Source organism: Pteropus alecto, unplaced genomic scaffold (genome assembly GCF_000325575.1).
Source record: "Pteropus alecto unplaced genomic scaffold, ASM32557v1 scaffold8, whole genome shotgun sequence".
In the NCBI taxonomy this organism is placed as follows: domain Eukaryota; kingdom Metazoa; phylum Chordata; class Mammalia; order Chiroptera; family Pteropodidae; genus Pteropus; species Pteropus alecto.
The window spans coordinates 17,003,643-17,029,944 of NW_006494609.1; the positions used below are offsets into that span (position 1 = coordinate 17,003,643).

The 26,302-nt window shown below is 34.9% G+C and overlaps 1 protein-coding gene and 1 pseudogene across 3 annotated transcripts in view; one reads left to right on the forward strand and one right to left on the reverse strand.

Moving 5' to 3' along the window:
• The window catches only part of PPP4R4 (protein phosphatase 4 regulatory subunit 4), an 82,439-nt gene that overhangs the window by 49,834 nt on the left and 6,303 nt on the right, over window positions 1-26,302 (forward strand). For 2 of the 3 annotated variants that reach the window (XM_025042153.1, XM_006925556.2), the window contains 15 exons: window positions 563-685; window positions 1,692-1,861; window positions 2,218-2,337; window positions 4,306-4,383; window positions 5,260-5,343; window positions 5,926-6,108; window positions 10,909-11,014; window positions 12,427-12,574; window positions 16,389-16,533; window positions 18,946-18,987; window positions 19,083-19,157; window positions 20,939-21,008; window positions 21,444-21,527; window positions 21,826-21,919; window positions 22,997-23,067. In XM_025042153.1, the coding sequence (XP_024897921.1) occupies window positions 563-685; window positions 1,692-1,861; window positions 2,218-2,337; window positions 4,306-4,383; window positions 5,260-5,343; window positions 5,926-6,108; window positions 10,909-11,014; window positions 12,427-12,574; window positions 16,389-16,533; window positions 18,946-18,987; window positions 19,083-19,157; window positions 20,939-21,008; window positions 21,444-21,527; window positions 21,826-21,919; window positions 22,997-23,067 (1,593 nt within the window). The remainder of the gene's footprint in view (window positions 1-562; window positions 686-1,691; window positions 1,862-2,217; window positions 2,338-4,305; window positions 4,384-5,259; window positions 5,344-5,925; window positions 6,109-10,908; window positions 11,015-12,426; window positions 12,575-16,388; window positions 16,534-18,945; window positions 18,988-19,082; window positions 19,158-20,938; window positions 21,009-21,443; window positions 21,528-21,825; window positions 21,920-22,996; window positions 23,068-26,302) is intronic. The other variant, XM_025042152.1, reaches the window with a different exon arrangement.
• Window positions 17,927-18,045, reverse strand: LOC112473814 (annotated as a pseudogene).

Consider the following 26,302-nt stretch of genomic DNA (forward strand, 5'->3'; position numbering starts at 1 on the left):
ATACATACATATATATATATATATATATATATCTCAGAAACTTCTGACTTAAGCAGACATATTCAAAAAACCAATTAACTTTTTAGAGTCCTCTAAGAAGTAAAAGGGAAGAAATTCGCTATCCAGAACATATTATAAGCTAACTTATTTCCATCAAAAGCTGCAACATGGTATGAAAGGTATGCAAAAGAGAATAAGAAAGGTTTGCTGGGCTTGCTCCTCATCTGTTGATATTAGTGGTGTTAGAATTCTTGTAGTTATTTAGACTCAAAACCTCAGTCATCTTAGCTTTTTAATTTGTAATCACTTTATATTCTATTCTCTGTGGCCCACAGTATAGAGTCCAAACCCCTCAGCCTGGCATTAAAGTTTTTGATAATTTCAACTCTCCTCTGACCCCTTCTTCACTACACATCTCCATCATCATTGTTTTCGGATATTTCCTATTACTATGTGGCCAACCTGGTAATTTTTCTTTCTGGAATTTGAATACATGTATTAATTTCTAAGTGTTCAGTATGGGCAATGGATCTAAAGTGTTTTATTTTGTTTTGTTTTCCAGATGACAGAAGTCAAACTATACTTCCCTTAGTGAAATCATTTTGTGAAAAGTCTTTCAAAGCTGATGAGTCAATTCTAATTTCCTTATCTTTTCACCTAGGAAAACTATGCCATGGACTATATGGTATGTAACCTAAGAATTTCAAGATTATACATAATTTTTTTCTTTATTTTCTACCTTAACTACTAAACTTCAGCTCTTCAGTTGTAAAATCTATCCTTTAAGTGTGTAAAATCTTGAGAGGTCTTAGAATTTTTGTAGCATAATTTAGAACACATTTAGTAATGATGTTTTCACTAATAGAACCTGTTTGAAAGAACAATCACAGTGAAGTAGGCATAGCCCTTTAAATTTCTGAATATTTTATATTTACGTATTGGTATATGATGCTCGTGTATATTAACTATTGGTGCATAGTATTTGTTTATTAACTATTTGTTGAATAATTAATATATCATGTGAAAAGTTTATCTTAGAATGTAGAATAATACTGGTAACTCTTGGCACATGGAGCATATTACTCAGTTCTTAGCTTACTATAATAATATAAGCATCAATTAATTACAACCATCTAGCATAGTAAAACATATTTTTATGTGGATTGTAGACTTTTAATGGGCAGTTGAAAAATGTATTGCAATACATAATGAGTTCCTAGCTTCCTAAGATAGTTAATGAATATGGAACCAGTCTATTGATCAAAAATATTTCGAGTTTACTGGGCCATCTTTTAGATTGAATTTTTAAGCTTCTCTGCAGACACATATCCATGTCTTTTCTGCAGGCAATTTTTGAATATTTACCACAATATTAGTATTATAGCGACTTATCATTGGTCCATAGTATGATCCATGCTGCAGAAATTCATGCAGGCATAATTCCTGCATTGCACAGTTTATACTGTTGAAATTGAAATTAAAATATTATTTAAATTAACATGAAGTGGAACAGTAGAGCTATTAGATTTCTTCATAATTGTTACTTTTTCTTCCCTGTTGCTTTTATTTATCATCACTAACCATTTATTTAAATATTTGATTCCAGTTATGTTTTTATTGTACTTTACTTTTCTCTTTTTAATTTTTGTTTCGGTTAAGATGTTGAGCAAAGGTTTTACATTTTGTTTTAGGAATTTTTACTCCAGATCAGCACTTGAGATTTTTGGAGTTTTATAAGAAACTTTGTACATTGGGTTTGCAACAGGAAAATGGACACAATGAAAACCAGATTCCTCCCCAAATCTTAGAGCAGGAGAAGAAGTATATTTCTGTACGGAAGAACTGTGCTTATAACTTTCCGGTAATAAATTACGTATTTGTATTGACTAAACATTTTGACTATTACTTAAAATTATGTGAATAGAGAGTGTTAAAAAATATCGCCATAAAAAAAATAATCGCCATATTTCAAACTTGCTGCTTACCATTATGTCTGGTAGCTACAGTAGGTACCGAGTAAATATTGGTATAATTTACATTTCCCTGTATATGTAAATGAGAATTATATGCGTGCATACGGATCTTCCAAATATGATTCCTAACTCAATTATGATTCAGAGGACATGATTTAAAGTTAACTGAAATGACTATAATATTAGATGTTGATGCATGTTTTTCTCTCCTTGCCACTCCTCTCCTCCATTCCGCCTCCGCCAGGCTATGATTGTTTTTGTTGATCCTAAACACTTCCACATGGAACTCTATTCCACGTTCTTCTGCCTGTGTCATGACCCGGAAGTGCCAGTCAGATACACTATCGCTATTTGCTTTTATGAAGTAAGTCTGAAGCACTTTATGTCTGTCGTCAATTCTATCTGTGTGCACTAGACGGTGTTTTGATGTTTTGTGCACATCTGTTTACAGATATATTATAAAATATGGTCTCCATATCTCTTTCGTATTCTAGTCCTAAATCTTATTTGAAAATTCCCGTAATTCTTTTCTTAGACTGTTTACAGAATTCATTTATGTAAATATGTTGATCATTTATTAATCCGTTCATCTACCGTATTTATACTAAGTGCTTACTTTAAGATGACATTGTGGTGTAGATTTAGGTGTTGCAGATTTGGAAGTAAAATCAGTTTTTATATGCTTTATAATATTTATATTCGACTTTGTACCTAAAGAACTTGAGAGCAAGTGGAAAATTGAGATTATTTAAATTTATTGTTTTTTACTGCAAATGTGTCATTTTATGAGCATAGCCTTTAGATTCAGTCATTATAACAGCTCTCCGTAACGTAAGAGCAAAAGCGAATTGAAACTTTAATGATGGATTTAATTAATTATTTAACTTTTGAGGCTGAAATTTGGGGTATGTTTATTGAGCGATTGCATTAAGTACATGCATGTTTATAGTTGCAGTAAACGTGTATAAACCATAACTTGTCAGCTTCAAAACTGTCACATTAAAATCTATAAGTGGCATAATATAATATTTCCTTCCTTTATAAGAGGTATAATAAATATTCTTATCCCCAGTGAGGATATTTCATGCTCTTCCTTGCACTGTGCCCCTGCCTCGAAGCATGGCTACATTAACAGAAAGTGTGCAAGATACCTTAGCATCATTATAAATGTTACTTAAGGTTCTTTTGGCCGTTGAGTGGTAGTCCTTGCTTCTTTTGAATAACATTTTTTTTTTCTGGTATGAATGAATTAAATGTTCATTGTGCAAAATCTAGGAAATATTTCCTTCGAATGGTAAAATTCATTAAAATAAGTCCAGTGTTGCACAATTAAGTCATTTCGAAAATATATGTATAGAAATCTGCTTTTGGAGGAAGGGAGAGGGCGAGGCGCTGGCCAGGTGAGTGATAGGAGTGAGTTTGGAAATCACTGATCTAGCTATTTGCTGAGTGGCTAGTTTCCTTATTCTCACGATCATACCATTTAAGTAGGCCAATAATGATACTTTACTCCAGTCTACACTGGTGGATTTAAATTTTCCTAACAGTGTTACTGCTGGATTCTGAGAATTACTTTAGTATGTTCTGATTTTATTCTTGTTTTTATTATTTTGAAAATATTTCTGACAAGTCAAAAGCAAGCCTGTAGAGCAAAAATTTTGACGCTTTTTAAAATCAGGAACCGTTTTTACAAATAAAACTTTACTCAGAGCCAATATGTAAATAAATTCATCAACGAAGCTGAAATGGAAACGGGTGAATCTTCCGCCCTGTGTGTCTGTTCACAGAGGAGTTGCGTTAGTCTAGATGCTCCCAGCTCCTCTCCTGCCAATCAGGTGGGAAAAGCCTCCGGGGTTTTGTTTGCGTTGGCGTCATCTCCATCCCCTCCAATCCGTATCTCTGTAGGCCTTCAGCAGAATTTGCCTCTTGGGAAGTTCGAACTGGGATGAATGCTCATAAGCCTGGGATATTCCGTCAGACCCTGATGGCAGCTCTAAGACTTCCCAATATAAATTAGAGGCATCCAGGAGCTTATTATTGCTTGTGATATCAAAGTGATGACTCTGATAAATTCATTTTTCTGCACTCTCCACCCCCATATGTTGAGTTTCCCACCCTCATATGTCCACATACTCCACATGTTATGAAACAGAGTAAAAAGCTGATTACATATGCAATTAATTTTCTAGACATCTAATTTTATATTTATGTTGTAATCTAATCTCGTTTTAGAAGAAATATCTATAACAGGGCTGTATTTTTAAGAATAATTGTTATAGCCTTTATATGTCTAGTAGTCTCAAATCTGAGAGAGTTTATTGCTACATTTTAGGTGTCTAAACTTCTGGATTCTGGAGTATATTTAATACATAAAGAACTAATAACATTATTACAAGATGAATCACTGGAGGTAATGTCTTCTTACTCTGTTTTTTATTTATTTTATGTTACATCTGAATATATAAATGCTCCCCACCCCCCACACACACTTTCTGGTAATTGAATGAACTCTTTCATCTGACAAGCCCTAGAAGTGTCAAGCCAATGTACTGCTGTATAATAGACTGGAAATTGGGAGCTTCTTTAACAAATATTGGGTTTTAAAATATATTTAGTTTTAAAATACATATGTGTATACTCGTTAAGGACAATTTTGACAATGCCAAAAAATAGACAAGAACGCCTTTATTTCCAGTTACTATTACCGTGTTGTTATATTCTTTCATTTCCTTTTTTTCTATGTAAATGTTTTTGTTTTACACAATTGTAATCATATGATAGGTCACATTTTATATCTTTTTTTTTCCCTTAGCATTATTTGGCGAGTATACATACTTGTGAAGGATTTGAAGTACTTTATTTCGATGCTATAGTTAGCATATCCCATTCACCTAAATAACTACTAGCTCGCTAAAGTGCAACTCGTCGACATTTAGACATCAGCGAGGGTGTTGTCTGACTTCAACTCTGCTTTTCAAAAGTTTTTGAGCATCTGGTTGTGTGGAAGTAGCTGTCTTAGATCTAGACTATTTGACAATATCGAGAGGCAGATATACCGACCTCCTTTGACAGTTTGAGAACTTGATAGTGATAGGTACTTTGATCAAGGCAGTTGATGATGTTTCTAAGACCCTCCAGCAAAAAGATGTAAGAAAACAGAAACCTCCAAAACGTTGTTTGGTAAATAACACTATTTCTGTGTGAGAATTGACATGTGAAGTTAACTAATCTAAGATTAGGAAAACATAGTAATCATGGTAAGAGTAATCAATATTTCTGTTAAAAGGTACTAGACGCTCTTATAGATCATCTTCCAGAAATCCTGGAACTTATGTCTAATGGCGGAGAAAGCACTGTTCAAGAGAATAAGGTAAATCCCCTGTGTCAAAAAGTCACTGAACGTTGTAGGTATTACCTTACTCAGTTGTGAGCAATCAGTGAAAGGATGTATGGGAAACATTTAAAATAATGCTGGCCACATAGCGGGTGCCCAGTGAATGTCTGTTGGAGCTTGAACAGCTTGACTTGACTTTATAATCCTTATACCAATATAATTTTTATTTATTGTCCTTGGAGTTTACACTCAAAGTTCCAGTTTTTATTCACATGAATTATTATTCTAAGAGTATTAACTAGTGAGAACAAAAGGATAGGAATTTAGAAGGTCAGAGTCTGCTGACAGTGAAATATAATAAATTTTACTTTAATTAGAAGGGTTGTGAGTCCCAGACTCTTTCAAAATTTTGTTTCCATCAATCATAAGTTTTACTTATGAATTGTTATAAAGTATTTGTTTAATCAGACGATCTCCCTCTGACAACGGAGATGCCTCCGAAATGCCGAAGTGAGCGAGAGCGTCTTCCTCCCCGACGTGCTGTTAGCTGAATAGTGTGACTGAGTGCTGCAGCTGATCTATTTATCACCGATTCTTTGGGTGGGTTTTCTTTTTCAGTTATCATCTCTGCCCGATTTGATTCCAGCTCTCACAGCCGCTGAACAGCGAGCCGCGGCCTCTTTAAAATGGAGAACTCATGAGAAGCTCCTGCAGAAATACGCCTGTCTGCCTCACATCATATCAAGTGACCAGATTTATTATCGCTTCTTACAAAGAATGTTTACAATCATGATGACGAACGTGAGCCCAATTCCTTTTACCTTTTTCTTTCGAACTCGTTCAGGGTTTTGGAATTACTACCAGATTCTTTTCATTCTTGGAATAACACAACCAAATTAGTTCATTCCCGTCCATCCAGGAGGATGCTATCCTCTCACGATGTTACCTGAGGAGGAGGGAACTCAGGCTTCCCTTTGCTTCTCCACTAGTTCTTCCTTTATTATCTTCTACCCGCCCCGGAGGAAGGAGTGACCACTTACCTTTTGTTTATATACTGCCAGGGTGGGTATAAATAGACTCACTTCCAACATGATAACAGTTCTTCTCCAGGGGAAGGTTGGCAAGAGGTAATGATCTCAATTGCAAAGTGTACCTTTTGCTCTTACGTACACTTCTTACGTGTCATGGCCTCCATGCCTACCTCAGCCCTGCCATTTTGCTAAGGCATCCCTCAAGCCCCTTAATATAAGTATGGTTACTTTTTAAAAATAATACTTAAAGGGTAGCCATGTGACAGATCATGTTTATACCAGAAATGTGGATGCCTTACTAAGGATAACCTTAAAATTAGAGTCAAAAGCAGCGAGGAAAGAGTTATACTCAAACTCCCCCATGCAGTAAGTTGTCTGCCTTTTTCACAAGAATTTCCGGAGAGGATTATTTAACCCACTGTTTACTGTACATTTAATATGACATCCTACTACCATTTTTCAATGTCTACATAATATGTATGTTTTAGAAACGGTTAAAAAAGTACTTTAAATTCTCATTGTTCTTAATAAAAGGGAGCTAATAAAATCTAGCAGCCATCTTAAAAACCCCAATCAGTTTCAGCTTCAAAGATTAAAAAGAGAAAAAAATGACATTGGCGTAATTTACAACTTAAGTAAAAAAAAAAAAAAATACGAATACATTTCATGCGCTAACGCTCCTACAAGCTTATTTCCTGTATCAAAGCAAAGCCCAGAGGATGAAGCTTCCATTGTAGATATAATGATGTTAAGAAGTGATTTTGACAACAGTACCAACTTATTCAGAGGACAGTGCATGAGTGCACCACATGGGAAATTTCACATAAAATCAAACAGAATTTATTAATTATTTTAGTTAGAAATTACTTATTTGAGGAAATAGGAGTGAAAAAGACCGACAGAATCCTGCTCTAACGGAGCTCGCATTGTGGAGTGGGGGTGGTGTGGGGAACGATGAAGTAAGTAAATACGTTAACAGGCGCTGACAAATGCTGTGAAGTTGATCTTAATTTCTGTATCAGTATAATTACTTAGGAGGCATGTTTCTGTTCAGAATACTAAGAATACATAACTTTGCCATATTTTTAGCCTCTCTTACTAGGAAAGAAATGATTTACAGCATAGAGTGTGGACAAAATACTTTTAAATCGAAGAGATTTGAAAAAAAAAATCAAAGAGATTTGTTTTACTGTTTTCTTTTCCAAGGAGGTAATTCCACACTTAAAAGGAGATACATGATTAGTATAGTACATTTTCCATGACTGAAGAAGACACATATATTCTGTTTCAATATTCTCCGGAGAAAAGAAAGAGTACTATTTTTAGTTTCATACTTGATGGTCATATGATTCATTCCTTTAACAGAATTTATCAAATACTTGCTACCAAAACACCAAGTGCTATTCTGGATGCTAGGAATACAACAGTGAACAAGACAGGTCATATTCACATAAACCCTTACATTCTTCTGGACACAGGCAATAAACCAACATATACACATATGGCATGCCGGGGATGAAAAGTACAACAAGGACCTGTAAGGCAGGGTAGAGAGGAAGAAAGTGATTGAGGGTAGCTGGATGCTACTGTGGACATAGCGATCAGGAAGAGTCCTCTCTGATCAAGTATGCTTCATGCAGAGGCTTGAACAAAGTAATGGAGTGACCTCGTGGCTGTCTGACGGACGGGCGGTCCAGGCAAAGGGAATAGTGAACACAGTTCTGTGATACAGTTGCACTTGGCCATAGGAAGAGCAGCAAGGCCATTGTGGAGAGCTGTAGAGAGAGAGGAGGCTGGAGAGGTAGCTGGGTCCACAACACAGGTGCCTGAAGACCATGATGTGGAATCTAGATTGTATTCTCTAATACAGGAAAATCTTTGGAAGGTTTTGAGGAGAGGAATGCCATAAGTTAATTTTTTTTTTCCTACTCTCGTTTTGAAAACATTTTAAAGACACAAAATGGCAGAGAAAATACTATAATGAACCCTCATAAGCCTATCACCTACCTTTAACAATTGTTAGCATTTTGCCATACAGGTGGTCCTCAACTTAACGATGGGGGTTACGTTGAAAATATCATTAAGTTAAAAATGCAATATGATGCACCTAGCCTACTGAACATCAGAGCCTAGCCTACCTACCTTAAATGTGCTCAGAACAGTTGTACTAGCCTACAGTTGGGCAAAATTATCTAACACAAAGCCTATTTTATAATAAAATAGGCTTTTATATCATAATTTATTATGTGTATCACTTTAGCACCACTGCAAAGGCAAAAAATCATTAAGCGAACCATCATAAGTCAGGACTGCCTGTGCTTTTTCTATTTCATTGTGCTAAAAGATTGTAAATTGTGGATATTATATTTTATCTATAAACATTTCAATATTCATTTCTAAAAAGGACATTCTCCTATGTAATCACAATACAATGATAATGTTTAACAAAATGAACAAGTATTCTTTAATATTATGTGATATCCAGCCCATATTAAGATTTTACAGTCATCCTCTAAATGTGTTTTACAGTCATTTTATTCCATGCAGGATCAAATTAAGATATATATGTATATCTATATATTGCCTTTGGTTGTTACATCGCAATTCTTTTTTAATCCAGAACAGGTTCCCTCCTCCCCTTCTTCTCATTTTTTCATGATATCGAATTTGGAAAAGGCTTAGTTGTCCTGTAGAATAAATATTCCAACTCTGTATTCATCAGATTGCTTTTTCATGGACTCAACTTGTTCATCTGTTCTCCATATTTCTTGTAAACTAGAAGTTAGATCTAAGGGCTTGCCGTGTTTTAGGTTAAACATTTTTGGCAAGAATACTTCATAAACGCCGCCGTGTGGTTTACATTGCATCTTATCTGGTTGGTTGTCCCTCTCTAAGTGAGCTAAGGGTGGCTGTGCAGGGTGGCTGTGGCGGTAACGACAGCTCTGTTAGTCCGCTTCAAAATTATGCTTTCTCCCTCGTGATTTCCATTGCAATTTGAAGCTGACACCCAATTTCCCATCAACCTTCCACCTATTAGTTTTAGCATTGATCGATGATCCTTGCCCGTATCAGTTTTTCATTAGAACTTGCAAAAGAGTGATTTTTAAAAAATGTATCATTTCTTCTACATTTTGATGGCATTCTTCTGTGAAGAAATGCTCTTCTTCATCCACTTGGGCTATTTGATTACCCCGAAATACATTTCCTAATGTAAAGACAGGATTACTTCTTAATTCTTTCCCTCTAGCTAGGAGTTGGTACAGTAGCCCCTTTCAGTGGTGACAAATGAATTTTGATTTTGGTTCTATTTCTCTTTTAGATTCATTTTTAATTAAATAATGTTTTAATCAAATTCAGTCATTCTCTGTGCGCTCAAATTTTCACAACTTCTTCAAGCTGCCTTTTATGTGGTTTTGATATGATTACATTTATCTTTCATTTCTGGCCCAAAAGATAACTTACCTCCTATATATATTATATACTATGAGGTACAAAATATACATCATAGTGTAATATGTATTTAAAATTCTATTAGTATACACAACATGCTTTTATTTAGTTCATTTATCTAAAATTCATTTTTCTTAATTCTGGTGGTATTTCTGTTTATGTGTATTTCTTAAATTTCCTGTTCTAATTTGTAGCAAACATTCTCTTTTTCCATTCAGCAGATTAAAAATACTACACAGAATAGTACTCAATACAATGAAAATAGTTTTTGTATGAAATATGAGAAGAGGTAGCGGACAATATTCTCTCAGCAATGTAAAGTTTTATTCTACTTGAATTTAAAGATTCCTCACTATAATAATCTGAATCTTCAAAAGTTGACTATTATGATATTTACATGTAAGTCAAGATGGTGAACATGAATTTATACTGGACATGATATATCTGGTTAAGAGATTTTCCCCTAACGAAGAGCTTGAACCCAAACCCAGTAAAGACGGATGGCAGTTCATTGAGAATTAAGGTTCTGCCCAGTGGCATGACAGAATTTCAAAGGACAACGGAATTTAGAACACCGTAAGAGGGATTGACATGGTGTCAACCTTTATCTGTATCATGGACCAGGGATCTCTGTGAATGACATTGAGGTCGAAGAGCCAGAAGGCGCAAAGAATAGACCTGATCCTGAGATCTCTAAATATTTCATTTTAGAGGTGGCACATTTTGGGTGATGTACCTGACACAGTGTATGATCTAGCAAATATTTGTTGAATGAACGAGTGACAAGGTCCAGGGAATGGCTAAGAGAATGATGGCTGCAGTCTATTTGGGGATCACTTAAGATGAAGTGGCAAGGAAATGAGAGTTAAATATAAATCAGATTTGATGATCTGGAAATAACTATGCCAAATTAAATTAACTTTGTAATGTGATGTATTAGTTGGTTTGTCTGGATGATCTTAATATTAAATTACGAAGACACTGCCAGAGGGGTGTGAACTCCGTGATCTGAGATGCAGATAACACTGCTGTCACTTTTACTCAATAACTTAAAATTGATTTGCAGGGCCAGATTATTCAGAATATGTACTAGTGTAATTGTCTTTCTTATTTCTTTAAGAATGTCTTACCTGTCCAAAAGGCAGCTTCACGAACTCTATGCATTTTTCTACGTTATAATCGTAAACAAGAACAGAGATATGAGGTCATTCAAAAATTAATTGAACGTAAGTTATCATTGTTTCTTATTCTTTTAAAAAAGAGAGTAAACAAAGTGGTTGGACATCATTAGATCTGACTTACATTTTGCCGTGAATAATTAGGCTAATGTTAGTAAATACCTAGAAGGTGTTTGTATTTGAGTTTTACAGGTTAAATATTTTTTGGTTCATTTTAGAAATCTTTATGACAGGATCAGATCCATGATGACTGAAAGTAATAATTACTCGGGTCCTTGTTTTGTGTGTGAATTTCTATACTTGAGAAATTAAAATATGTATATTTATGTTGAAAGCCTAGTTTCTACCCTGATGAAATAGAAATTGGAACTAAAATAGAAGCACAGTATTCATGAATCTAAGTATTCATTTTATGTTTCTATTTTAAATATTAACAAAATAAAGGTCTTTTTTTCCCTTTAGAATAGAGTTCCTAGTACACATAAATGTGAATCTGGTGAGCCTAGGTGGTTTATGATGTCTTTAAAAAATTAAGTCGATTAACAAATGCAAATTTATTTTAATTTGCTAAGGATCAAAATTAAGACAAAACTTTAAAAATGTTAATTCTAGAAATAGTGGCCCAGTGAATTTGTTAATTATTGTATACTTGTTTTGACCATAATGTCTTAAAGCTTTTATCGAACTGTTATCCAGCAGAGGCGCATAATGGGATTTTCTGGTTATTGGAGTTTATCTTTTTAAGTACGGATTTCCACTTTTTAAAAAATTGGAGTACAGAAAATTTTATTTAAGAAAAATATGCTCGGTATACTTTAATCTTTCTTTTTTTAGTCTAATTTAATTTCCATTTTTTAGTGATAAGACCTCGCATTTAGAATGCTTTATTTTGAAAGAAGATTCTATTTAGTTTTGAACATTTGTATAATAAAGCAGAAAATTATCCTTTAAATATTGACCTGAATCATTTCAATAATACTGTGTTTACATCTGACTTTATCCATTTCAAAAGATTTTTAAAGAAATAAGAAGAAAACGGTTCATTTGATTGTTAAAAGATTTTGATAACAGGCCTGCATTTGAATTCTAGCTCTGTGACTATCACTTCTCTGGTTTTCAGGATTATCTTTTAGTAGGGATAAGTATATGCTTATCAGATAATATGTGTAAAGTACTTAGCATATAGTGGATGATTAAAAAATAATAGAAATAGTCAATATTTAATAAATGCTAATAGAACTGAATGCAGTGTTTAATCATTTTATCTGGTTTTTATTTTTTGAAATGTTAATTTGGGGGTCTACAAAGCTGGGGTAGGTAATATGATTTTTTTTCTCTTTTGTATTTGCTAAACAAATTGTGAGTACAAAGAAACGACATGGATTTTGTGTGTGTGTCTGATTTTATTACTCATGTAGGAAAAATTAAACTAATGATAATTGGTTTTTGTTTGTTTCTAGAACTAGGCCAAGGAAAAAGTTACTGGAATAGACTTCGATTTTTGGATACCTGTGAATTTATTATAGAGATCTTTTCCAAATCATTTTTCTGTAAATATTTCTTTCTACCTGCTATTGAACTGACACATGATCCAGTAGCAAATGTGAGGTATGGTATTAATCCAAGAACATATTTTAAAAAATGACATTTTTTAATGTACCTGCCATAATGAATATATGCAAAATCTTTTTCTTAGTCAATTAAAAAATCAAGTAAAGAATTTATATTTGCTTTGAGTTCCTAGTAGTTTTAACTGATGATCCTCAGTCGGACTTAGAATCTCATCTTTTCCCACTGTCTTGGGTCTTTTGTTTACTGAATTGAGAAAGCAGTAAGTCAAAGCCTGACAGGCCTCTCTGGCTACTTGGATAACACACACTGGCATCAAGAAAAGGTTGAGTGGATATTCTTAATGTATCTGTTTTTTAAGACTAAAGGAAAAATAGTTCAGAGTTAGCCAGGAGAAGATCTGTTAATTTTTACGGCCCCATTTATTCAAAGAAGTAGGACTGCTTTGAAGTCTTTGTCTTGCCTTTCCCAATGTTCAGCTGTTTCACATTTTTGAAATCCAGATGTTAATTGGAGTTGATTAATTAACCGTTAGATTAAATAGAACAGGCCTGAAAATGGCTTGCTTAGAAATTGAAAAAAAAAGAATAAATATATTTTGCCTTTTTTCTCTCAAAATAAGCATATTATTGTTCTTTTTAATTGTGGTAAAATGTGCATAACATAAAATTTAGCATTTTGACGTGTATAGTTGAGTGGCAGTAAGTACACACATACTATTTCTTGAGAGTTATTTATCCATTGCATAATGAGTTGAAAAGAATTTTAAACCCTCAGCCATGAGATTTCTGTGTTCTGTGCTCAGTGTCCCGTGTCTCTGTTCCAAACTTGAGGACCTCAGATCTGTAAGAGGGAGAGACACACTCAAAGTCAGGTGGCCGAGATTTCCCTGCACAGAACTTGAGAGCTCCCTGCTGAGTTTTCACGTGCGAGCCACACTCCTGCTGTGTGACATAGGCGCATCTTTTGTACACAACTGACATGAATTGTAGGCAATATTATAATAATTATTAACGGGAAGAAATGTCAAAGCTTAGACTGATATTGTTGCCGTTGAGAGAAAATGTACGAAGAAGAATTGTCAAAAGGTGTTGGGAAATTCAACCTAAGAATTTGTGAGCATAGTTTAAGGGGAACAAATCTGGAAGTTTGTTTTCATTTTGCATTTTTAGCGTGAGAAAGTATAGAAAGCGTAATTGCATTGGCTTCAGCATTTCGAGTACCTTCTCTGTGCTATATAAATGAGAGGTGAGGTTTCCTTGACTTGAGATTTAAAGTAAATTTAGAGAAGTTGTTGATAATTCTTTAGAATTTAGCTCTCACTAAATAACTAATGAATCAGATCATATCGTTAACATTTTGCAAATTGAAGTTGTGACTCTAGAAAAACAACTTCTAAGTGATGATTTATCATTTATGAAACAGTTGAGAAAAGTCATTTGAAAGAAAATGAAATCCAGTCTACTTTGGTCGATGTAACTAATAACATATTGACTCTACGAGAAAGCAACCTGTCATTTAAAAAACCAAATGAAGATTAATTGAATATCACTCTGTGAATTTTGGTGACTTAGGGGGCAAGAGATCATTATATAACAGTTTGTCTTGGTTCCTACTTCCTGCCTGGGCAGCTGCCAGCCAGAGAAATGGGTCCAGCAACACCATATACTAATCAGCCTTGGTTACAAAAGCCTTTGTGCAATGCTGTGGAGATGTGCAGATAGAACGAAGCCCTCACAGGTGAGGGTGGTAGGATCACGCGGGTTAGGAGAGTGTTTCTGGGGCCACAGTGCCAGAGCCGATTTCCAGCTCTACACTAGCTGTGTGTCTTTGGGCAAGTTACAAAGCCTCCCTGTGCATCCATTTCCTGAGCCCCTCATTTGTATGTTGTGAGGAGCAAATACCAGAGATAACATACAAAGAGAGTTTAGTTTACTAGAAAGGTGTGGTCTCTAACCTCAAAATCCTTAGAATCTCATGGGCCCAGGAGTCTCATGGGGATAAATCATTACTATAGTTTGTGTAGCTTCTGCTGAATGCTTTCCAGACCTGCCTTGGGTTGTAGAGAATGAAGTGTGCGTAGACTGTTTTTGTTTTTCTTAAGTGAATGTTTAAAATTTAAATTCACTGAGTCTGGAGAATGTCAAAGCTGGAAAAGACTATTGGTATTCAAAAGAGTCTTCCCTCTGAGCTGCGGGAAATGAAAAAAAAAAATCCCTTTGGGGGAATTGAGACCACTTAATTAGAGAACACGTCGCCAGGCTTAGCAGTATCGGTGGTGAGGTCTAAATGAGTTTGAGACCTTTATAGCTATTTACAGAGCTGAAAATTCTAGGGGAGGAGCTTTTCTCTTTTGGGCTGAATAAAAAGCAAATTTTGTTGTGTAAGAAGAATTCTTAACTGAAGCCTCTTAACCGAGAGAGCCTCTATGCATAGGACTTAGCTGTCACAAGGTTTGGCATAGAAGTAAAATTAATATCTGGAGAGCACTCGGATGAATAAATGAATACAGCAGCCATAACAGAGACAGCTGCCTAGCATCCCTCTCTAAAACCAGCCCTGGCAAGCAGTGGAGTGTGAGCTCAGCACAGAGATCATTCCTCTGAACTGCCCCCACCTGGGAAGATTTTCTGGCTGTCCTCTGTCTCTTGGCATTCTTCAGGCTGCTTGTCGCTTCCTTATCAGCCTAGTTAAGAGATAAAAGACTCTGTCCTTTTATCTCTTTGTCTCAAACTGTACCTCTGGCTTACAAATCATCTGTATGCTGGGGATTCCTGACTCTGTACATCCACCCTGGACAGAAGGCTCACTGCGCCAGCTGCCCATTTAGCATTTCCGTTGACCACCTAGTGGGCACCCCAGGCTAATCTGACCAAAAGGAGACCCCACCTTCCTCATCCGCACTTACTCCTGTGGTCCTCACCAACTCAGTGAATAACCAGCTCATCTTCCCACGTGCTCAGGTCCTTTCTGTCCTTCCACCCCGAGTCCCTCAGTACATCCTGCTGCCTGCGAAATATATTCAGAATCCAACCACTCCTCGCCACCTCCACTGCTGCCACTCTGGTTCAAGCCACCATCACTTCATGCCTGAATTGTTGAGTCTCCTCTATCGTTTCCCTTCTATGTCTTTGACCACCTGTGGTCTAATCTCAACACAGTAACCAGATGATACTTTAAGTCAAATCATCGCACTCCTCTGCTCAAACCCCCCACGGCTTCTCATTGCACTTAAAATAAAAGCCATTTTTCAAACAGTGGCCTGCAAGGCCCTAGACGAGCTGGCCTCCTTCTGTCACTCTGAGATCTGCTTAATCTCACTTTTGCTCCATTGTATCCACTGTAGCCAGTTTGCTAGTTTGAACCAATTTGCTAATTTGGGGCAACACCTAAGCAAGCTCCCCCTATAAGACATTTGTCCAGATATTCACACGGCTTATTCCCTTTTTATTTTTTTTTAACATCTTTGCTTAAGCAAAGGTTGTCCTTTCAATGAAACCTTCCCTGAAACCCTCTCTGACCACCTGCTTTTAAATTCTAACTCCCCTCCTCTGGTACTGCCTTGTCTTCTTGCCCTGCTTTATTTTTCTCTACAGCACGTACCACTATCTGACAGACATTTCCCTTAGTCTGAGCAGAGCATTTTGATGGTTTTATTCACTGTTGCATCTCAGCACCCAGGATAATGAATGTTTGACTCCTAATAGACACTCCATAAACATTTGTTGCCTAATAAATAAACTCCCAGGCTATCTAAAGCTTCTATTTTCTTTTAGCTTCATGTTACCATCATTCTTTATTAAATTTAAATGAGAAATTTATTTAAAAGTAAATACTATTCAATTTATTATAGAATGAAGCTTTGCTACTTGTTACCCAAAGTAAAATCTACTCTGAAGATCCCTGCAGACAAGCACCTGCTTCAGCAGTTAGAGATGTGTGTGAGAAAACTCCTGTGTCAGGAAAAGGATAAAGACGTGCTGGCTATGGTGAAGAGAGTAAGTACCACTCTCAGCATTGACATTTCTCGCATTAAGATAGTCTTGATCATATCTTCACTATTTTAGCGCGATTAGATGGCAGTACGTTAAGATATTTAGATCCTTGCTAGAGTAGGAAGAATTAGTAACTGATTTGGTCAACATGTGCTACAGTTGGATGTGAAAGTTGGCACTTAGACGTTCCTCTTTTATTACTAGTCAGACAAGCCCCATGAGAGAGAGCTGGGCCCATTTTAGGAGCTCAGTAAATACTGTTCAACTAATAATAAGTACTTCATTAATCAGACTTTATTTATAAGCGATTATAATCCGGGAAAACTTTGTTGGTAAAATCAGGAAAGTCACATTTGATAGACATTGAGCCATGGAAGGGCCCTCCGAGTTAATTCAGTGTCTGTCTGACTTTACAGAAGTTCTAGATCTAGAGGTATTAAGTGTCTGCTCAAGATCGTATCACTAAGTGGTGGAAACAGTACTAGAATGTAGGTCTCCTCCTGGGAATGCATGCTTTTTTTCAATAATGTTATATTGTGTCTTATGGTTTTTGTTTTGTTTTAGTATGTGATATGTCATTATATGGGTTGTTTGGGAATATTGGAAAACTAACTAAAACAGTAAAAAATTTTCGTTCGTGAAGTCAAACCTTAAAATAGTTTAGTCTTCAAAAACTCTTTTTTGCTGAATGTATGTTTTTATAAGATTAAGTTAAAGTGATTGCTTTTATGAATCTGTGAACTTCAGGATACATAGTTTTGAGCATTTATTTGTAATGAGAGAAAGCAACTTATTAATGTCTTAAATATGTGACATTGATATGAGGGGGAAAAATTCTTTGTTTTTTTTTTTCTAGAAATCATTGCCAGATGTCACATGAGGAACTTTTAAAAAAAACGATTTGATGACTTAGTATTAATTAGTATAATTTCATTTTACTGATATATGAATTCCTCTTTCATCACCTGAAATAACATAAATACCCAGAGTCTGGACATGCGTCTAAAACACACACACACACATGCACGCACACACATACTCTCTCTCTCTCTCTCTCTCTCTCTCTCTCTCTCTCTCTCTCTCTCTCTCTCTCTATCTCTCTCTCTTTTCTACCAGGTATCTCTGACCTTGCCATTTAATTATAGAAGCTTAGGCAATGCAGTTAACTTGTTAAAATAATAAGCATGAGAGGACTTATTACTTTTCTGATGGAATTTATTAGCTAACCCCATAAATAGGCACAGATATAATTAAACTAATGGATTACTAACCTATAATAGATTATTCCGGAGCACAGCTCTTTTTTATTTTTTATTTTTTTAGGCGAGGCAACCCTTGGTTGACCTCACAGATTGCAAGGACATTCAGCTTACAATCCCTTATTTTTTATTTTTTATGCCTATAGCACCTGGTCTTCCTAGGTGGTCTCCCTTCCAAGTACTAACCAGGCTTGACCCTGCTTAGTTTCCAAGATCAGACAGGATTGGGCTTGTTCAAGGTGGTGTGGCCGTAGACTAACAGCTCTTATTTTAAGTACAAAGTCAATCTCTCCCATGAAAATTCTGTAGTATGACATAGCCAACCCCAGGCGTGGTATGGGAAACTTTGAGGAAGTTACACAAAGCGTCAGGTTAAAAATGGAATACAGTTCTCCAGTCAGTTTTGTAAGATGGGAAGTAACTTTATTTAAAAGGGATATTTCATGGCATAAATTTTTGAATTTCCATAAATTTCAACGTCAGATAATATGTTGGCAGTGGCTAGCTGTGGCGTGTGAATATGTAGAGGCGCTTTATTTTGGCCAGTTCAGTTACTCCTGCAGAGAAGTACTGTCCTCTGTTGGGGACAGAACCCTGGGGTAGGTGGACCATTGTCTGATCAAAATAATTTGTTTCAGACTAGTGTATTCTGAAAGACAAATACTTAATTGAGAGAATGCTTTCAGAATTCAGTCTCTTCTATTGGTTCGAGTGTCATATGATCAAAGTTTCTGTGGAAAGGAAAGGAATTAAGAATTTGAAACCAAATGATAGATTCCTTCATATATATTCAGCTAAAAGATTTTTTAAAAATTCAAAAGTTATTTCTATTTTTGAAAATTCAGACGAGTACCACTGGGAGTTATTAGAAATTAGTTAAGTGGCATATATTGAGTATTTAAAATATTCGTCTAGACTTGATTTTCTTAAGGATAAAAAATTTTAACGTTTATATGGATCCTGGCATTAATATACACAGGTCGATTAAAAATACAGTGTAAAATTGGTAGAAACTTTAAAAGTTTCTAATTTAGTCCTCAGCATAGTGCAAAAGTCTCCTATTTGAACTTCCCTATTAAAAAAGGAGTGTTTTTGAGAAATGATTGGTTGCTTTAATTGAGTTACTGTTGAATAATTTTAAAAACTTTCTTTATAGACTGTGTTAGAGTTGGACAGAATGGAAATGTCTATGGATGCTGTGAGTACATTCTTTTTATGTTGCAAGGAATATTTAAATGTTGGCAAATACTTACCATCAGTGTTTCACAATTTCATTTTAAACTTTAAACTTAGTTTCAGAAAAAGTTTTATGAAAAAGATTTGTTGGATCAAGAGAAAGAAAGAGAAGAACTACTTCTTTTGGAAATGGTATGTTTTCACATGCACACACACATTCTTTTCTAACTAATATTAACAGTGCTTTGTCATTAAAGCTAATAATTTCTTTCAATTTCACACTTCTTTCTTCCTCAATGACTAGAGTCTTGATCTTTTTAAATCTGCTGTTTTATGAACTATAAGGAAAACTACATTTGAGAAGCTTTTAAAAAAACGTTTATTGAAGTATTATTGATATATAATTAACCACACATTTTAGTTGTAGGACTTGATGAATTTTGACATATGGACATATCTGTGACACCATCACCACAGTCAAAATGCTAAACATTTCCTCATGCCCCTTATGATTCATATCTTCTTCTCTCATCCCCAGAAACTACTAATCTAATTTCTGTCACTATAAATTAGTTTGCAACTAGAATTTATATAAATTTAATCATACATTATGTAACCTTTTTTTGGTCATACTTCTGTCCATCATCATAATTTATTCTGATAACATTTAGAATCAGTTTGTCCACTTTTATAAAAAGCCAACGAGAATTTTTGTGAGGATTGTGTTAATTAGGATTGATCAATTTGGAGAATTGCCATCTTAACATTGTGAGGCTTCTAATCCATGAACACTGTCTATTACTCTAGTTACTTAGACTTCCTGACTTTTTTCTCAGTAATTTTGGTAATGTTAAGCGCAGAGTTCAAGGAAGTCTTTTGTTAGATTTGTATCTAGGTATATTACATTTGGGGAGCATCATTGTAAATGGTATTGTAATTTTTAATTTCACTTTCTAGTTCAGGATTGCTAGTGGTAGAAGCTATAGAGAATAGGAAGGCTCTAAAAGTTTTTCACACTGAATGATGTAAGAGAAAAATCAGATAATAGAAAAAGACCCATAGATGAACCTGATACTGGAGTTAGCAGACAAGGACTTCAAGATAAGTGTGATTAATATGATCAAAGTAATAGAGGAAAAGATAGAGAAAGTAGATAACATTATTGCCCAGCTCACTTAATGACATTTTATTTTCCAGTTTTACATGTTTTATTTTCAGTTTTAGAATTTTCATTTGGTTCTTTTTTTATGCAGTCGAATTCTATGTGGAATTTTTTTATCTTGTTTATTTTCTCCATCTTTTCCATTAATCTACATGTGCACTTGAAAAGAATCCGTGTTCTCCAGTTATTGAGTGTAGTGTTCTATACATGTAGCTTGTTCAGAACTTGAGATGTTTATTGATTTTCTTGCCTTCTTATTCTATTGGGATGAGGGACTCCTCAATTTTGGTAATGTTTTGTATCCTGATCTGGGAGCTGGTGTGGCTATGTAGGTGTGTTCATTTTGGGAAAATTCATTGAGCTCTGCATTTATAATTTGTGTACTTTCTCTATGTGTATTATATTTCAATAAAACATTTAAAAAATATCCCAAAGACCATTTCCTTTTCTCTCAGTTTTCTTAAAGAAAAAGATTATTTTGTCGTTTACCAAACAGTAACAAATATTTTGCTAATGAGAATCTGTAAATACCTTCTAGAAAATAAAGGCTCATTATCACAATGATACTGAACTCCTTGTTTTAGCTTGACATATGTCCAAAGGCACAATTCTGTAGAGGTGAAAAGAACATAAAACTGAAAGAAACTAGATTTCTTTAGACACTACTTTGGAAAAAAAAATTGTGTACTTCTTTTAGGCATTTTCATGAATGATATTTTTATCTCTAAAGCTTAGAGTACTTTCTCATTAGAACACTTTTCTAAATCTATTTACACTTACCTTTAATGCTAAGATACTATTTTAATAATAGGAACAATTAGAGAAAGAGAAGCAACAAAATGATGGACGGCCCATGAGCGATAAAACCTTTGAAAAGAAACGTAAGTAGTTTTCCTATGTCTTCACCACTAAGTCACACAATTAATGTTGCATCCTGGCATTCCGAAAGGCCATGCTGAGTTGTTAATTTTATTTCGAAAATTGTTTTTCTTTTATTTTTAAAAGTCGATGACAGAAACTGTCTGCTTAATGTGGTGTACATGTTAAGAATCCATGAATAAATGGTGGTGGGGGTCAGTGCTGACATTCAGACCCTTCAAAGGAAAACTTCAAGTTCGATAACAGCACAAAGATTGTAAAATTGGTCACTGAATAACTAAGATAGAAATATGTAAATATGTAAAGTGAGAATATCTGGGAAACAGTGCTGCTTAGGTAGGGAGAGTGTTTCACATTTTCTGTGTTGTCTTGTGTGTTTATGGAGAGTAATAAGAACTCAGAGGAAATCACAGCACTTAAAGCAGAGTTTGTTTTAGGAAGAGACACGAAGACACCAACAACGCTGCCCAAGAGCATCCCCGTCCCTGTCCCCGGGCCCTCTTCCAGTACTCCATCGACAAGTAAGGAGCGACTCTTCATGTCTCCTTTTATCCTTTATACAAAATCGCTTATGGGGAAAGTCACTCTCTTATATGAGCTATATGATTCTAGAGCACCATTTTCCTCTTACCATTCATTGTTTTGGTACTTCCTAAAGGCCAGTGTGGGTAAGAGATACCCCAGTCAGCTCAAACTAAGGAAAGGGAGCCTAGACCCATCTGTGTTTTAGTGAAAATGGTGGGAGTTGGAGCGGACATGGGGTTGGGGCGTCTAAAGAGGAACTGAACAGTTGCATTTTTCTTCTGCTTATTACTATAGGCAAAGAAATCAAGAAATCCAAATTGATTCGAAGCCAGTCTTTTAATAATCAAGCCTTTCATGCAAAATATGGCAACTTAGACAAGTGTGCTAGGTATGATCTGTCAGCTGTTCATATTTTAATTTTTATTTTATAGTCACACATCTTTATGTGAATAATAACATTATAAAAATTAGGTTTGATTTTGATTGTTTAATAGGTCAATCATTTTTAGGTTTTCTTCTGTAAAGATTTTATGTTAAAAAATAGTCTACCAATTTGCATAAGGATAGGTTTCCTGGTAATCTGTGCAGACTGCTGCCATGACACTACATAATAACATCATGGAATCCATATAAGGTTTTAAGAGAAAGATGGCACTATGCCACATATGCCGCTAGACTGCTAAATGGGTATAGTCATGCCCCATTTGCTAAATGGATGTGGACATCCGTTTTCTATTAATATTCTGTCTATAAAGAAGCCACTGGCATGTTTCTGTGGCAAAGTGATCATAACAAGAGTTCTCCTGACAGTAAGCGAAGGTCTAGCTTCCCCTTCGGCCCAGCAGACAAAATTATAAACAGTTACGATTAGGAGAGAATTAATGTGAATTAAATGAACATGATATTTTATATATGTTATACACATGTAGTATATAACAGCTGCATATCAATAGACAAGCACAGTAATTTTAAGGAAACATAAAAGTCTTTAAAAGTATTTATTGCTCTATCAAGAAAAATAATATGGAACAAAAGTGTGTTTCTTATATTAAAGATAGCTTATTCAAGATTTTCAGCTCTATTTTAGGACATGATCAGTAGATCTATCTAGAGTTCCTAGTCAAAAGGATGATCTCCTGATAGACAAAAGAAATTAGAACGAAAGATGAGTTATTTCCAAGAAAATATCATTCATTCAGAATTTCCCTACCTGTCATGGCTGAGCATCAAAAGACTGTTATTCTAATGCAGCAAAAGCTTAAGGAAATGCTTTTAAGTTATGGACAAAGTAATTGTTGTAAGGCATGGAATGTAAAAAAAAAAAAAAAATGAGAAAAGGGGCAAGCATGTCTTATAAGAAGTAGAGGAAAGCATTAAAAAAAGGTTTAAAAAGACTAAGTACTGGATGACTGGGATTGAAACAAACACATTCTTATATTTTAAACTTAATAATGTTCTTTTCTAGTAAAAGTTCTACGGCAGCATATACATCTTCTGTCTCAGGGTTAACAAAGACATCTATCATTTCACTAACTGGTAAGTAGAAATCTGAGCTCTTCAAAAATTGCTCAACTTAATAAAATATAATTCTCTTTAAATGACCAATTTTTAAATTTCTAGACCCCATTTTTTTCTAAATTTATATCTTTATCGAATTCTAGGAAATAACCCTTTTCCTAGCAATCGAGAAAATACTTGACTATGCCATTCTGTTTTCCCTGTGTCAAGACTCAGAGTGCAATACTTTTGGAAGAGAAAAAGGACAAAATGATAGGCTAGGTTTTGCCATAATCTGAGGACCTGCTGAGGCTCAATTTTTTTGCAGTGATTTTACGGAAGTTAAAAACAATAGAGTTTTAATGTGGATCATATGCAGCTAAACCTTTTACTTCATTATATATTCGAAAGTTTATACCAGGGGTCAGCAGACTTTTTCTGTAAAGGGCCAGATGGTAAATATTTTAGGTTTTGCAGGCCAGCTGGGTTTCTGGCCCAGTTACTCAACTCGGGGCATTGTAGAGTAAAAGCAGCTGTAGGCGATATGTGATGAATAGGTATGGCTGTGTTCCAATAAAACTTTACTAACAAAAACATGCAGTGGGCAAGATTTGGCATACAGGCTGTAGTTTGCTGACTTCTGCTTTATATGACAACATAGAATTATGTTATGAATAAGAAAGAATATAGTGCTCAAAATTGCTAGTGGCTGTAAGTATATTTTTAACTTTTAGCTCTGGAAATATTGGTTGAAAATTATAATATAGATCGATGGCAACTTTTTAGTGTAAATAATAGCAAATCTACTCAAGGTCTGAGATTTTAAAAAGTTTAGTTATATCTCCTTTTTACATTACATTTAGATATGTTTTGAGTATTTTCTCTCCTTATCTCTTCTTGTTTTCTTTTGATTCTCATGAAGAATATATACATTCATTGGCTATTCTGTAAACAGTATGTTTTCATTTGCCAGAAGAGAAAAACTTTCCAATATCAAAGCATTGACATCCACATACAGTATGTAGAGTAGTTCTACAAGGTATGCTATGAGTATTGTAAAAATCTGAAAGGATTTAATAACAAAATTGTTGAACTAAAATTGTCAACATTTAAGTTAGGTCTATAAATAATAAAACTGTTGATTACTTTTATCTTAGCAAAGCAGTGAGTTCTTTAGGTGATAACTAAGGAAACATTTGGGTTTTAGGTTTTTATTTCCTATATAAGGTGCCTTTAAACATTATAAATGTGTATAGAAAATCGGCTTGGAGCTAATGGTGCAGAAGATTATAGATTCCTGTAAGGCATTCTTCCAACCTGGGAGGGTCCCATCTGGCCTCTTGGAGATGACCTCACCCAGCTGTAAATGAGAATATTTATTCATGAACGTGTAGTAATTCTTGCCAAGGAATTTCTTTGCCTAAATCATTAAGAATATTGATTCAGAACTGTTTTTTAAGAGTTTTAATTATGTGCATTAATTTCTTCAGTTTTTACTTTGCTAGTTCTTAAGTCAGCTTGAGAATTAGGAGGCTATATGATCTACAAATCCTAAAACTTAACATCCAAAGTCCTAAATAAAAACATATTTGTAAGGGTAAACTTTTCTTAAAATATTTGAAAAATATTCTATCTTAAGTATTCAATATTATTTTGGGGAGAGAGACTATAAATTGAATGAAATATCTCCTAGTTTTCTTGGTGTGAAAAATGTGGTTATTACTTATTATTTATTACTTAATGAAATACAGACTGAGGAAAAAGTCACAATCAATTACATATCTGATATATAAAGAGAAAATGGAAGCAAAATGTCTGTCTCAAAATATTTTAGGCGTTCCACATAGAGAAGAGATTTTTGTCTACTTGTGAGACTTAAGACAGGCTTCAGGATAGTTGTGTCATGTGAGATGAACCTTCAGACATGCTAGAATTTTGACAGGGGAAGAGGGTATGGAGTAACATCCATACAGAGTACCTGTCATAAAGAACACTTGAGTGTTGGGATCTTCGGGAGCCACAGCAGACCACGTCGGAGGATGGAGTGGGTGTGAGAACAAAAGTATTAAATAAAGCTGAGAAGAAAGATCAAAGTCGTAGCTCAGAAGGGCGAATTGAATCCTTTTTACTTAACAGAACCCATCATTAATCGTCTGGTGACTTTTGCCTGTCATCCATTATAACACTGCAAGGCCATGTGGGTACTACAGACTGGGGGAAATAGGAAGAGCATGCTAGTAAGGAAACAGACTGCAATGGATGGATCCATTGTTAGTGGAGATGAAGATCAATGGGACCCTTTTGGAAAGCAGTTTGGTAAAGTTCATCAAGAATCCTAGATTTTTAAAGTACTCTGTAACTCAAAAAAAAAAAAAAAAAGAAAAAAGAAAAAAGAAATCCCATTTCTAGTGATTAGTCCTAAAGCGATAAAATGTGATAAAAATATCATAGTGTGTACCCTTGACACAGTGTGATGAAAATGGCACTATACCTCTGTCATCCTCCCTCAAACCCATAACCCTAGTCTAATTATATAAAATAAAAGCATCAAACCAATTCTAGTAGAGGGGCATCCTACAGAATTGACCGGTACCCCTCAAAAACAGAGAGAAGCTGAGAAACCATCACAGCCAAGGAGAACCTAAGATGACCTGACTAGTAAATGTAATGTTCCTGAGACAGGAACAGACATTAAGTAAAAACTAAGAAAATCTGAACACACTATGGGTTTTATTTAATACTGTATCACGCTTGGCTCATTAATTACAGCAAGTGTAGCACACTAATGTAAGGTTATTAAGAGGGAAACTGGGTGAGGGAGTAAATGAGAAGGTTTTGTACTATCTTTTTGATATTTCTGAAAACCTAAAACTTAAAAAATAAAGTCTATTTAAAAATTGGCATTTACAATAACTTCAGAAACATGAAATGCTCAGGGACAAATTTAACCAAAAGTGTGCTAAATGTACACTAAAAACTTTAAAATGTTCCTGAAAGAAGTTAAGGAAGACCTAAGTGCTGTCAGGACAGGGAGAACTCCCTTCCTTCCTTCGTTAGTTCTTATAGCTGGACTAATAATAAAACAATAAAATTGACTCAAGACTAGATTAACAGGAGAAAAACCAATCTAACGTGTGTGCAGGAGAATCATAAGATGGTCAGCTCATAAAATATGAGGCTCAAAGAAATGATCGAGCCAGACATTTTTTAATATTTTTTAGATAAAGAAACAATAAATTTGTGAAGAAATTGACAGGACAAAGGAAAAAAAATT